At 38.1% G+C, this 13,714-nt stretch overlaps 1 protein-coding gene across 3 annotated transcripts in view; it reads left to right on the top strand.

Moving 5' to 3' along the window:
* Nucleotides 1-2,407: 2,407 nt before the first annotated feature.
* Nucleotides 2,408-13,714, top strand: part of LOC131364523 (von Willebrand factor A domain-containing protein 5A-like) — a 35,167-nt gene continuing 23,860 nt past the window's right edge. For 2 of the 3 annotated variants that reach the window (XM_058407708.1, XM_058407706.1), the window contains exons 1-18: nucleotides 2,572-2,775; nucleotides 4,341-4,543; nucleotides 4,683-4,905; nucleotides 5,097-5,263; nucleotides 6,420-6,534; nucleotides 6,795-6,970; nucleotides 7,097-7,185; nucleotides 7,602-7,746; nucleotides 7,886-7,965; nucleotides 9,134-9,248; nucleotides 9,510-9,659; nucleotides 9,850-9,959; nucleotides 10,186-10,403; nucleotides 10,561-10,596; nucleotides 10,682-10,717; nucleotides 12,055-12,081; nucleotides 12,287-12,298; nucleotides 12,441-12,515. In XM_058407708.1, the coding sequence (XP_058263691.1) occupies nucleotides 2,739-2,775; nucleotides 4,341-4,543; nucleotides 4,683-4,905; nucleotides 5,097-5,263; nucleotides 6,420-6,534; nucleotides 6,795-6,970; nucleotides 7,097-7,185; nucleotides 7,602-7,746; nucleotides 7,886-7,965; nucleotides 9,134-9,248; nucleotides 9,510-9,659; nucleotides 9,850-9,959; nucleotides 10,186-10,403; nucleotides 10,561-10,596; nucleotides 10,682-10,717; nucleotides 12,055-12,081; nucleotides 12,287-12,298; nucleotides 12,441-12,515 (2,014 nt within the window). In that variant the 5' untranslated portion in view covers nucleotides 2,572-2,738. The other variant, XM_058407707.1, reaches the window with a different exon arrangement.

The raw sequence follows: 13,714 nt of genomic DNA, 5'->3' as shown, positions 1-13,714 counted from the left end.
CTGAAGCTGCGAGAGGTGGAGGAGAGGAATGCTGCACTTCTGCAAGACATCAATGCCCTCCAGGCTTCCATCTCAGTCTATGAGAAGCGAGAAGAAATAGCAGAGTTGATTATACAGGTCTTGGAGAAAGAGAAAGAAGACCAGACTAAAGAGAGAGAAAGCTGGAAGAAACAAAGAGTGTTATGGGAGGAAGTGTCAGAAAGATGGAAGAAAATGAAACAGCACATAGAGGAAGCGAGAGAGAAAAATAAAGAGAGCTGGGAGACAGAGAAAGAGGGCTTAGAAGAAGAGAGAGATAGCTTGAAAAAAGAGAAAGAGCACTGGGAGCAAACGAAGAGGAGCTGGCAGAAAGAGAAAGAGGACTGGGAGAAAGCCAGACAAACTTGGATTGAAGAGAGGCAGAAGTTTCTGAGGGAGAGATATTTAATGAGACGAGCGCACATTCCTGTGTGGCTCTAGACGGAGAGCAGCAGCAGACTCAGTAATGAGAATCATTAGTGCAGTTTTTTCCATGTGTGAAAAATGTATAAATAATAAAAATAATAATAAAAAAATTCACTTCTTGTGTCTTGTGTGTTTTTGTTAAATAAAATATGTTAGAGCTCGGGGCAGAGGAGTAACAATAATTATGAATTGTCATTATATAATTATTATGTATGCAGGCAGTTTTGTTTTGCATGGCTCACAGAGGGCAGTGCGGATGTTTTGGGTGTTGATCAGAAAACCCAATGAACTACTCTTAACATTTCTGCTAAAAATGCTTTTTTCCTCATTTTCTCTGAGGTAAAATCTTTGAAAATCAGGCCTGTAAAATCCATCCAGCAGATCAGTAGCACCTGATAGCAGTGGGATTCAGAAAGTTGTTTTTTGTTCTGAAGAAAAAAAAATCCTGAAATGATTTTTGTCTGAATCTTCATGTAAAATAAAATTCTTTCTTTCTTTGATTTCTTTTATTTACAAAATTTCACAACAGCAGAGCAGCCAAGCAAACAACACAAGTTCTGCCGGAAACCAGGTTAATATTCTCGTGTGTGTGTGTGTGTGTGAGCTAAGGTAATTCAAGAACCTGGTTCTTTTCTCGCATTAAACACATTAAAAAGCTGAAAGCATTTTCACTTCTGTCTGCCTAGTAGCTTAGCTTTTTCTCTTCAAACCTCATCTCAGTCTCTCCAGCATATGCACACTGTATTACTGTATCATTCTGCTTTGTTGTGTGATTGAATTTGAATTTTGAGTTCTACTTCTAGTCAATAGTGTGATTATACATCATGGAGGTCAAAATCATCAAACTGTAAAGCACTAAGCTTTAGTGTTTGGTGTGGTGACTGACCTTATGGATTGTACTATGATTTTTTTCTCCCACTCCTAAACTTCAGTTATGTTTTCCTGAACTGTTTTATGTTGTCATGGCTAGCATCTTGTTTTCCACCCCTACTCCCCCTCTCTGTGCTGTGAGTGAGCTGTCCTCATGCATGTCCATGTTTAGGGAGATCTGCCGTGTTCGCCGACAAATTATCACTCTTTGCAAAACTAGTCTACACTGAAAATCAGGGCTAAAACTGTGCAGTGTGAACTCGGCATTACCTGCTGAACCATCATACGCTCATAACAGATAATCACGGACAATTTAAACACTAGGATATTATGCGGTTTCATTCTTTAAAATCAGGCTAATAAAAATAACGTAAAGTTCTCTTTACGTTAAACTCCTGTGTGATTATCACGAGCCCATCAGTTGCTCGTGTCGTCATGGTTACAAGCAGGTGAGATGGTTCACCAGAAGACGCTGCTTTGACGCTTATTTCCAAATACTTTCACATTTATACTATTTCAGGCCAAGTCTCCTACAGCCTCGGGTACCAATGAGCTTATAAACGTTCTGTACGATTCTTTTTGCAGAAACCTGTCAGTCAGTGTATGGGGTGGGGTCAAATGACTGTTTCATTACAACAAATTACAGAAGGTATATTAACAAGTTAAATGAACGCACACAGTAACTGATTAAAACTCAGACACATCATTTATTGTGAACATTTAAAATGGCTTTGCGGTGCAGGAAAGAACTGTAAACTTGGGATCAGTACAACTGCAAAAAGGGTAGAAACTAAGTAAAAAGAACGGATTGTGTTACAAATTTCCAACTTGTGCAATGGGGGGGGGGCTTTTAGTATTTATTTTTGTCTTATTTATAATGACAAACCCGATTCAGAAGCCAAATAATGGTACAAAGTAAAATATTACCTCCCCTCATCCCCACTAGAAACTACGCTCCCGGTTAGAACGCATGTATGATATATTGCTTAATTTAATCAAAATAGGCATGTTGAATCTTTCTGACTCTTTTGGCTTTCCATAATCGAAACACCGTCCTGCTTTTTAACAGGTGTGTCGGTAAAAAGCGTGCCGGCGCTTCATTTATGGAAGGCAAAAGAGTCAGAAAGATTCGAAATGCGTATTTGGATCGCAGTCCAGCGTTTCCGCAAAACCTCCTCGGGATCTTTACGGACAAAATTCACGTCATCAGTTTCAATTGAACCTGCAGCAGGCGTCAGCTGACAGGAAACTGTAGGATGTTTATCTTCGCTTTAACTTTCTGTTTCCTGTTAATATTTATTCGTGGTTCGTGTGTGTATGAGATACTCAGCGTGTAACTGAATTTAAACCCGCATTGATAAACAGCTTTATTTTCAGGACTTTACCTCAGCAGTGTGCTAGGATTTCTGCAAAAGAGGAACAAAATGAACTGTGGCCTGCTGACAAACAAGAACGAGCCAGGTAGTAGGATACAGTGTTGTTTTTACTGTTGTTTATTTCCATTTCTTTAACTCACTCACTCACAGTAAACACTTTATGCTGAACATTTATCCTGATCAGAGCTGAGGTGGATCCAGAGACAGAAAAATGTATGAGTATAAGTATTTTCCTGAAGATTTTCGAAACGAATTCCAAATCCTGTTTCTAGATGTGTGTGTCTGACATAATTCAAATGTAAATGTAAATCATGTACTATAGTTTGCATTTTAACATATTCAGAAACCTGTCAGTGAGTGTATGGAGTGAGAGTAAACTATGGGGCGTGGCTGAATTTGGAAATGACGTCACATGCCACCTCATTTGAGAGCTTTTAGCGGTCGAAGATTAAGAAGGAGCGCGTGTCTGGTTTACTTAATACTGTTCATTCTGTATTTCCAAACTGCTAAACTATTCCTACTTCGAAATGACAGGCTGCTATCTCATAAAAGATGGAAAATGCAATTGCAAATGAATTATTTCACAATTCATGCCTACACAATTAACAAACGCATTTGCAAATACAATTTAAGTTATTTGTTTTGAAATTGTAGTGTAGAAAATATTTCCATAAAATCCAGAGAGGGGATATCAAACTGGTCAGCTGAGGAAAACAACAGTATTTGTCCCAATTGTTAGAGTTGTAAAGAAAATCCTCAAAACAAAAGTCAGTGACGTCATCAACAACCTCCAGGGGGCAGGTGAAGGTATCACAGTCCTCCAGTAATACCTGAAATACCTGATCTATTGTCTTATACTCATATTTTCATCTCAAAATAGCAAAAACAAAATATTTCCTTCCAGCACTTTCTGAGGGGACTGTGTGTCAGTGGACCTAATGGTATCATGCAGCATAAATGATAAAACACTGTTGAACTGATATGTAACTCCAATTTGCCAATTTGACTTTTTGGGTTTGAAACATATATCTTTTCTAGATTTTATTTTATTAAGCTGACACAAAATCAACATAGTGCAGTCCACTTCATGTCAGATTTCACTCATAATAATAAACAAAGATTTTCATGTTGGTTACTTGGCTTTATGAGTCTGCACATCAGTATACAGACTGTTGCACTATATGTTTATCACTGACATAAAAGGAAAATATCAAATAACTGGTCTGAACAAAGAAGGAAACTGAATACAATAGACTACGTGGTAAAATATTTCTGCTGCTCTTTTTGTTTCAATCCATTCTACACAGTTCATTTGTCTCCTACTGCATTACAAGGCAGAGGCATATCATTGACACTGTTGTGGCTAATACATTTTAAAGAGCTGGTGAAATGAGCATTATACCATCTGTCTAAATCCAAATAAATTGAAATTTGTGTAGAGATCTGTGACAGCTAGGGTGCTCTGTACAGATTGTCATCTGTACAGAGCACGCTTCTGTATTTTGATGAAGATGTGATGGTACAGCTGCTTTGTGCAGATGCTGATAGGCATTATAAATGTTTGAACTGAGTGCTCTCCTTGCTACTTTGGAGGAAAAACTCAAAATGTAATGTAAACTGTAACTCCTGACATCTTTGTTTTCTGTTTAGTTCCACTGAAGAACATCGAGGTGGAACTGCAAGTTCAGGGGCATGTAGCGACAGTGACCTCCACCCTGAAATATCTAAATGAGGAAGATAACCCCTTGGAGGCTGTATTTGTCTTCCCCATGCCTTCAGGAGCTGCTCTCTGCCAATTCAGCGCCAAGATTGCAGATCAGGAGATAGTGGCTGAGGTGCAGGAGAAACAGGAGGTGAGTAAAACAGTAGTTTTACCTGTAGACTGGTTAACAGGAATGTCAGTGCAGCATGGAATGATGAATGTAGGTGGATAACATGCCTGACACTCAGGGGGGAATGCAACATTAACACATGTATGTTGCCCTGTGTCAGGCGCGGGAGCAGTATGATGATGCAGTGAGTTCAGGTGAACAGGCGTTTCTGCTGGAGGAGAGTGAGGAGTCTGTGGACGTGTTCAGGCTGAGTGTGGGCTCTCTGCCCCCACGCCAGAGCGCCTCTGTCACCTTCATCTATATCATTGAGCTGAGTGTGCAGGCTGACCATTCACTGCAGTTCTGCCTGCCTGCAGTGCTCAACCCTCGCTACACACCAGCTGGTATTAAACACACACATCCAGCAGCACACAACTTACTGTCACTTACTAAACATATATTACAGAAAAATATCTGACACACTTTACTGTCACATCTCAGTGTAATGAATCCTGATGAGCAGGCATGCATGTAGCTAAATGGATCATCCATCAGGGGAATGTATTGTATAATCTATTGTCTGTTTTATTTTCAGGTACAGGGGGTGGTATAGTATCAGAGATAACATCAAGTTCCACTGGTATCCCCTACTCTCTCTCTTTTACTGCACACATAAGCTCCCCAAACCCCATCACTAAAGTGGAGTCCAAATGTCCTCTAGAACCTCTGATGTTCCTCAACACAGACCACACCAAGGCAAAGGTGTGTGTGTGTGTGTGTGTGTGTGTGTGTGTTTGTGTTTGTGTGAGAGAGAGATATGAGAAAGCATGTGTGTCCATAAAGAGCTATATAGTTTAGAGGTGTAATGATTGACTAAATCTGATTGATGAATCAATTTCAACATTACTGACTCAGTGATTAGGCAATGGGTGTATTGTGCAAACAGATATAGGTATCTAACACAGCGTTTCTATTTAACAAACATGCAGTTGTTTACAGACTTTTTTCCAAAGCTTTTGGGGTGCTTCCATGGTTCAACCCAGTCATCTGGCCATAACATCTGACCCTTGTAGAAGTATCTCAGGTCTTCATGACTGCCTATTGCTTCTGTGTCCAACATGTTGACTACATGAACTGAGTGTTTGTTTACTTACTTGTTTATATTCCAGACCTTGACATACACACACACAAACACAGGATCAACCATTCAATTTAAATCCACTGACAGTTGATGTGAAGAACATTGATGGTGGGATAGATTAGGAAGCAAGCAAACAGGCATTCTTGAAGTTGTGTAAGAAATGACTTTTCAGATCAAAGTTGTTTCCACATCAGTCAAATTGTGATGTTTAGACGACTGGGTCTGAGCATCTCTAAAATAGCAGGAGCTTTAAAGTTGAGTGGCAGCTGGTTGCACTAGAAACTACAGATAGATAAATGGAGAAAATTTTGGAAGCAAATGTGTCACAATCAGTCAAGAAAGAGAAAATGAAGAGATTTTAAACCCTCTACAAAATGACTTGAAGAAACCCAAGCTGAAGCTTTTGGAATGCCCCTAACAATCCCCTGATTAGATCTTACACACTCACACTCATCATTACACCAAAGTGGGTCTTTCGGACTAACAGGAGACTAATGTCTGACTAACGGGAGTCTAATAGTCCTTGTCAGATGCCACATTTACTCAAATTCATGTCTATGAAATATGAAGCGCTTTAAAATTTGCAGAACTGTTTTATCACACCCACTCACCTTTATGTAACCTTTAATAACATTTAAGTAATGAATTGATTAATTAATTAACTGATCAATCATTGTAGTGGTATTAATAATAATAAGAAGAAGAAGAAGAAGAAGAAGAAGGAGAAGAAGAGTTGTTTTTAACACTGGGTATTTGCGTGCGTGTGTGTGTGTGTAGGTAAGCCTTAATGCAGGTCACATGTTTGACAGAGATGTTGAGCTGTATCTACATTATCAGAATCCTCATCAGCTCACTGCTATAGTGGAGGCTGGAGCTCCTGCAGCACAGCCAGGTACAATTTTATCTGTTTAATAAAATAAAACTTTCTCAAAATACAGCATTTCCAGGACTGTATCATTTAAATAAATTAATGTTTTTAATTGTCTCAATATTTTCTTTAAATAAAATATTTATTTAAACAGACAAACAAAGAAACAGACAAGCATCATTGCCGATGATCATTGCTGATGCTAATTTAATGTTTGTAATGTAGTTTGAATATGGCAAATATTAAAAAATGTATCTGTCCTGTTCATGTATCTTTCTTGTAAGGAACTCTTATGGGAGATCCTGTGGTCATGGTCAGTTTCTATCCAGAGTTTCCTGAGTCAGTGATGTCCTCTATGTCATCGTGTGGTGAGTTTGTGTTTGTTATGGACAGATCTGGCAGTATGTCCTGCAGAATGCATAATGGACCAGGTGCACAAGAACGCATTGCTTGTGCCAGGGTAAGTCTCAACACTTAACTGAACTGTAACACTTCTTTTCTTTCTTTCATTTTTTATGAAAACCTTTGCCATGTAAATTTAGGTTGAATTAAGAATAATACTGACTGTGTGTAATGATGTGTTTAGGACACTCTTCTCCTGCTACTGAAGAGTCTCCCCATGGACTGTTACTTCAACATCTATGGTTTTGGCTCTCGTTATAATTCCTTCTTCCCGTGAGTTCCCCTCAGATGAAGCAGTAAATATGTAATATTTCTGTCACTAATCAGACACAAGAATGGATGAAATGAAATGATAAAGGCCTGGGTGGGAGAAACAAGTAACTTCGATTCCTTCCAGGTCCTGATTTTGAGCTCGGGGTTCTGTCACTGGTGAAATGTTCTTCTCATGTCCATGTGGGTTTTCTCTGGGTTCTTTAAACAAAAACATGCTAGTAGATATATTAGCAAAGATTAGCAGCCTCTGGGTGTGAATGTATGGGAATGCATGTAATTGCAACGTGGGCATGTTGACCTGCACAGGTCCCACCTCATAACTTGTGGTAACTGGCCTGGATGAAGTGAGTGTATGAGAGTGATATAGAGCAGGTTAGTTAATTTGCTGTGTTTGCTGTATGTTTCTCCGGCTTTAGTCAAAGTGTGCAGTACAGTCAGGACACTATGGAGCAGGCTGTGCAAAAGGTAAAGGAGATGCAAGCAGACATGGGGGGCACAGAGATTCTGCCAGCTCTGGAACACATTTACAAGCAGCCTTGTGTCCTCAACCACCCAAGACAGGTAACATTATTCTTCATTCACAATGAGAAATCTGAAGAGTGTTCTTCTACATTCTTAAGGAAAAAAAATGTTTTGTGGATTGTTTATTTAATTTTGGATTATTGTCCTGGATGTTCAAATATTTCTCTCTTTTTTTCAGCTTTTCATATTTACAGATGGTGAAGTAGGAAACACCAAAGATGTGCTTCGCTGCGTGAAAAGCAATGCTGATTTCCACAGGCATGTGCTGTTTAAAGCTTAAACATTCATGATACATGCATACAATTTATTTACCTACAAAATGATTAACTAATAATTTACATACAATGATCAGCCAAAACATTATGACCAGCTGCATAATGTTGTGTTGGTCCCCCTTTTGCTGCCAAAACAGCCCTGACCCATCAAGGCATGTACTGCACTAGATCCCTGAAGGTATGCCCTGGTATCTGGCACCAAGATGTTAGCAGCAGATCCTTTACATTCTCTAAGTTGCGAGGTGGGGCCTCCATGGTTTTGTTCAGCACATCCCACGATGCTCAATTGCATTGAGATCTGGGGAATTTGGAGTTAACACCTCAGACTCATTGTGCTATGTGGCATTATCCTGTTGAAAGAGGCCACAGCCATCAGGGAATACCGTTTCCATGAAAGGGTGTACATGGTCTGCAACAATGCTTAGGTAGGTGGTACGTGTCAAAGTAACATCCACATGGATGGCAGGACCCAAGGTTTTCCAGCAAAACATACATTACCTCCTCTGGCTTGCTTCTTTCCATAGTGCATCCTGGTTCCATTTGTTCCCCTGGTAAGTGACACACATGTACCCGGCCATTCACGTAATATTAAAAAAAACGTGATTCATCAAACAAGGCCATCTGCTTCCATTGCTCTATGGTCCAGTTCTGATGCTCATGTGCCCATTGTTGGCGCTTTTGGTGGTGCACAGGGGTCAGTATGGGCACCCTTACTGATCTGTGGCTATGCAGCCCAATACGCAACAAACTGCAATGCACTGTCCTAATACATAATAGCTAACTGATTTGTACAAATATTTTATTATTTTCTGAAAATTAGCATTATATGTTCAGAATGAAGAAGAAGGTTAAACAACGATTGACTAAAGTGGACTAGACACCAATATGTAAAAAAAGGAAAATGCATCACACCACAAAACTGTCAGATTCTTCATTTCAATTAGTCAGGTGTTGATCAATTTTGTAAAATCACACAGCTCTGATTGTAATGCTGGAAAAATCACATTTTAGCATCGTGACTGTTAATAGAGCTTAGTACCCATTTTCCTCCCCCCACAGTTGTGATTTAGTCTTTACCTACCGCATTTTAAAGTTTCTTCTGATCTAGATGGCTCATAAAGGATTTATAATCCAGTTCTTTGTTTAAACAGATGCTTCTCTTTTGGGATTGGTGAAGGTGCAAGTTCTGCACTCATTACAGGATTGGCTGAGAACAGCTCTGGCCACGCCCAGTTCATCACAGGAACGGACCGCATGCAGGCCAAAGTAAGAACAACAAGAAAACAGAAATAACAGTAGCTTGTACACAGCCTAATGGTGTCTAATAAATTAACCTAAAAGAGACTAATAGCCATTACAGTGTAATTGAAATTATTTGATATTTCTACAGATAATTATGCTTGTTCTCTGCCTCTCATGGTTCCACTGACAAACAGTTGAGAGCTTTATTGGGAAATCTTAAACTACATTTCACACTTATTGTCATTATCATTATTATCATTCTTTGTCTTTCATTCCCAATGTTAGGTAATGCAGTCTCTTCGCTATGCTTTACAACCAGCAGTGACTGATATCACTGAGGACTGGTCTGGTTTGTCTTTCAACCGTCTGAGCCCCCAAATTAAATCACTGTTCCATGGTCAAAGAGCACTGATTTATGCCCAGTTGAAAGGAGAGGTAAAAATGAGAACTTTCTCTTTTTTATATATATTCTAAATCTGATTGTTTGGAAGTCTATGAATGAATCTCTGAATTTATGCGGAATTTCATAAATGGGTAAACTCAAACTGTTGTTAAAAATTGTGAGTCTGTTACATGAAAATGACTGGGTCTCCTAGTAATCACCATTCACCTTCTCTGTCCCTAGGAATGTCAGAACCCAGATGCTAAGGGGAAAATATCAGTGCGGTACCGCCTAGCAGATCAAGAGGTCACAAACACTGTCGACTTCTCCCTGAAGCCTGCCGAGAACAACGGGTAACTGCTACATGTACTCTGTAATGTGTAAAGGAACCAAATTTCTGTTTGTGATTAAGACATTTCTGACATGCCCATAAAATAAAAATGGCTTTAGCTGTCGTACTCGTCATATTTATAAATAAGATGAACCTGCCGGCAGTTTGTAAAGGAGTTTATCCCAGTTAGATTTATCTGTATTATTGTTACTCATTCAGAGTGTGTGTGTTTGTGTGTGTGTGTACAGGATGGCTATCCACAGGCTTGGTGCTCGCTCTCTGATCCGCTCTCTGGAAAGAGATGAGCAGGTTGATGGAGCTGATAAAGAGGCTCTGAAGGCCAGAGTGGTGGACCTGAGTAAGCAGTCTGGAGTGAGCAGCTCACACACAGCCTTCATAGCTGTCCATAAGGGCAGCAAAGAAGCTGTGAAGGGACCGCTGGTGAAGAGGAGAATTCCTACACCGAGTCAGTATTCTTTTTCTAATAATAATTATTATTATCATTATTATAATTATAATAACAACTTGTATACATATACAATAATATGAGAATCACTGTGATCAGCATTTACAACATTAGTGCTTTTTCGTACTATATCCTGTTTTTGTTTGTATATGTACAGTGATGCTACATGGATTTGGAGTGAAATCACGTGGAAGTAAGTAATTCATGGCATTAAGATCAACACATTACATAGAGCACATGGAGAAACTAACATCCTGTGTTTGTTTGTATATGTACAGTGCAGTTACAGGCACGTTCAAGGTCCTCACGTAAAAGTAAGTATCAGAACACAGCATTCATGGCATTTTGATTAATACATTTCACAGAGCACATTGAGAAACTATCGTCTTGTTTTTGTTTATATATGAAGAGTTTATTTACAAAAACAGATAACGCCGTTTTAATCAATTTTCAGAAATCATAATTTTTTATTGTGCATTCCAAGTAATACAGTATTAATCAAACTGGAGTTGGGTTGTTTTGATTAAGTAATAATAACTAAAAAAAAATACAGGTAACTTACACAATTAAAGTTCATTGAAAGTATGTTTTTATTTATTTATTAAAAGTCTGTTTTTGAGCAAAAGCAGATAATTCCCAACAGTGTTTTTTTGGCAAAAGCAGTTAACTCCACATGTCATCTTTCAGAGTTAAACAAAACAAAGTAATTGCATTTAAGTGCAATATTTAACATTGTTTAACTTAAAACAAGTAGTCTAGGTATAGAGCAGTAAAAACAGACCATTAATAAGCAATATTATACATTCTAGATGACCGAAATCAGCAATCCAGACTTTATAACAAGACATCACAATGTACACTACTGGCATGATTTCTGTGTATGACAACATAGTGGCATCTTGTTTAGTTTTATCTGTGGTTGAATAAAATAATTAATAAAAATTAATCTTTCTAATATCCTCAGCTGACAATGTAGATGCCTGACTAACTTTGTTGTTGTGATTACACACAATACAGGGAGCTTTTTCCTCACCACTGTAAAGTGCTGCTTTAGCAATGTTCAGTGAAAGTTTCAGCTTTTATTTTACTTTTACGCCCCGAAGAAGATATCACAGGTTCATCAAGTCCGTCAAAATGATCTATACTCGATCACTTAGTCCAGTTGGATGAAACTCCTCTCAGCAAGCGCGTCTTTCTGAAGTGAAATTATCGGCCGATATGGGTGAAAATGATGTCATGTGATGGACTTGGCCATTGCAGAATACTGGTTGATTTCGAACTTTGCTTTGTCACTGTCCATCTGCAATATTCTGTATGACTGCATTTGTTTTTTTTTAGAAGTTTCCACCCACAACTAGAGTGAAATGCAGTTGAACTGTACTTGAGCAGTAACTGGCACAGGATGAGTATCAGCAAGTTAAAGATGGTAGACTTTTTACTGTCAAGAATATAAACACATTTAGAAGTATCAGAGAGAATGATTGATATCTGTGCCTATAAACTTGAAGTGTAGCCTTTAATCACGAGAAACAACCTATACTATCACTAAAACCTGTCTGACATAAATATTACTGTGTGACCTGAGCTTTAGCCTTTTTGAGCAGATGCATAACTAACCATTTTGTTTTTTCCTTCTGTTTAATTAAAAAAGGTTTGCCTACAAAGTTAACAAGATGTTGTAAGTAACTGAAAGTTATACTTTCTAAATGTTTGTTAAACAGGCTAAAGAATAATAGCATTTTTTCTATTACTGTAGTGTATTAAAAAATTGTGGTAAAATGTTTTGAACCACTGAACATATATACATTTTAATAATTATGTTCCATTAAAATTTTTCCTTCTTTCTTTTTTAATTCTTTACCCATTTGTGAATTGTCTTATAGCAAAGAAAAAGAGTAAGTATGCATAAACCGTTTCCCTTTAGTTACATTTCCCTTTACGCAATAAAACTCATAATCTGTATCAGTTGCTTCTTCAGATTTCTGTGTATGGATATCTGACTTATTGATGCATGCATATGTTTGGTCTGTCTTACAGGTATGCCCAAGTGCCCAGATGCCCAAGTGTTCAAAATGTGTTCTCGCATACAGGCATTTCAGTGTTTAAGTGAAGGTACGTGATTTATTAATTTGAGAAGGAGAAAAGTAGAAAAAAAAAATACAAATATTACAAACAAAGAAAATTGGTACCAAACCAAAAGCTACACCAGGGTGCAACCAAAAGCTACACCAAGTAATTTGGTCCAATACACAACATTGTTATTCCTTTGGCCTCTTACAGAAAGAGAGAGAGAGAGAGAAGTTTACTTAGACGGTATGCTGATGTTTTACAACCCAGTTTAAGCCAGACTGTGTGGTAGAGCAGCATAAGACTGGGAAGCCAAAAGCCAAACCAAGAGTTTTAGGGGTTTATAAATGTTTATTTATGAGAAATAAAGCTAATTCTAAATGAAACTGGGTTGTGACATTGAACAAAATGTTGGAGCAAACAGCATAGTAAAAACATAGTAATAGACTCATATGGCTTTCACAATAAATATGTTGGGCTGCATTTGTTTTGTTTTTTTTTGTTTTTTTTTTTAGAAGTTGCCACCCATAACTAGGGTGAAATGCAGCTAAACTGTAATTGAGCAGTAACTGTAACTTTTGCCTCAAGTACAGGGTTTGTTTCTAGTGATTACAGTTTACAGTTCATAGGCATATTATGTTCTCGACAGTAAAAAATTCTCTAATCTTCTAAACTGGCTGATACTCATCCTGTGTCACTTACTGCTCAATTACAGTTCAGCTGCATTTCACCCTAGTTGTGGGTGGCCCATTGTAATAAGCTAATTACAGAGACGTGTACAGTGTTTTGTCCCAAATTTGTAAGTAAATTTAAATAGAAGTTTGATTGCTCAGTTGAGGAGTCCACCTCAACTACATAGTAAACCACATTGCTACTTGGAATAAACTCTCTGACCAATGGGATCCTCTAAGCAGCTGACTGAGGATCTGAAAATAATGCTAATTGATTGTTACAAAGCAGAGAGACGCCATAAAAAAGATATTAAAATACTACTGATTTAATGAAACTTTTAAGAAAAGTTTCCATGCTCAATTAAAATAACAGTTGTGCTCAATTCTGAAATGTTTATTATAAATTTAGAAAAAATCATTGCTTTATGTCTCAGAGGCTTTGATATCAACCCAGGTAATGTTGAACAGTGACTTTTTAAGACATTTCTTTTGTGGATGTTTGTGTGTGTGTGTGTGTGTGTGTATGTAAGAGTGTGTGTGTGTGTATGTAAGAGTGTGTGTGTGTGTATGTAA

Source organism: Hemibagrus wyckioides, linkage group LG14, assembly GCF_019097595.1.
Source record: "Hemibagrus wyckioides isolate EC202008001 linkage group LG14, SWU_Hwy_1.0, whole genome shotgun sequence".
NCBI lineage: Eukaryota > Metazoa > Chordata > Actinopteri > Siluriformes > Bagridae > Hemibagrus > Hemibagrus wyckioides.
This window is presented reverse-complemented; position numbering and strand designations above follow the sequence as displayed.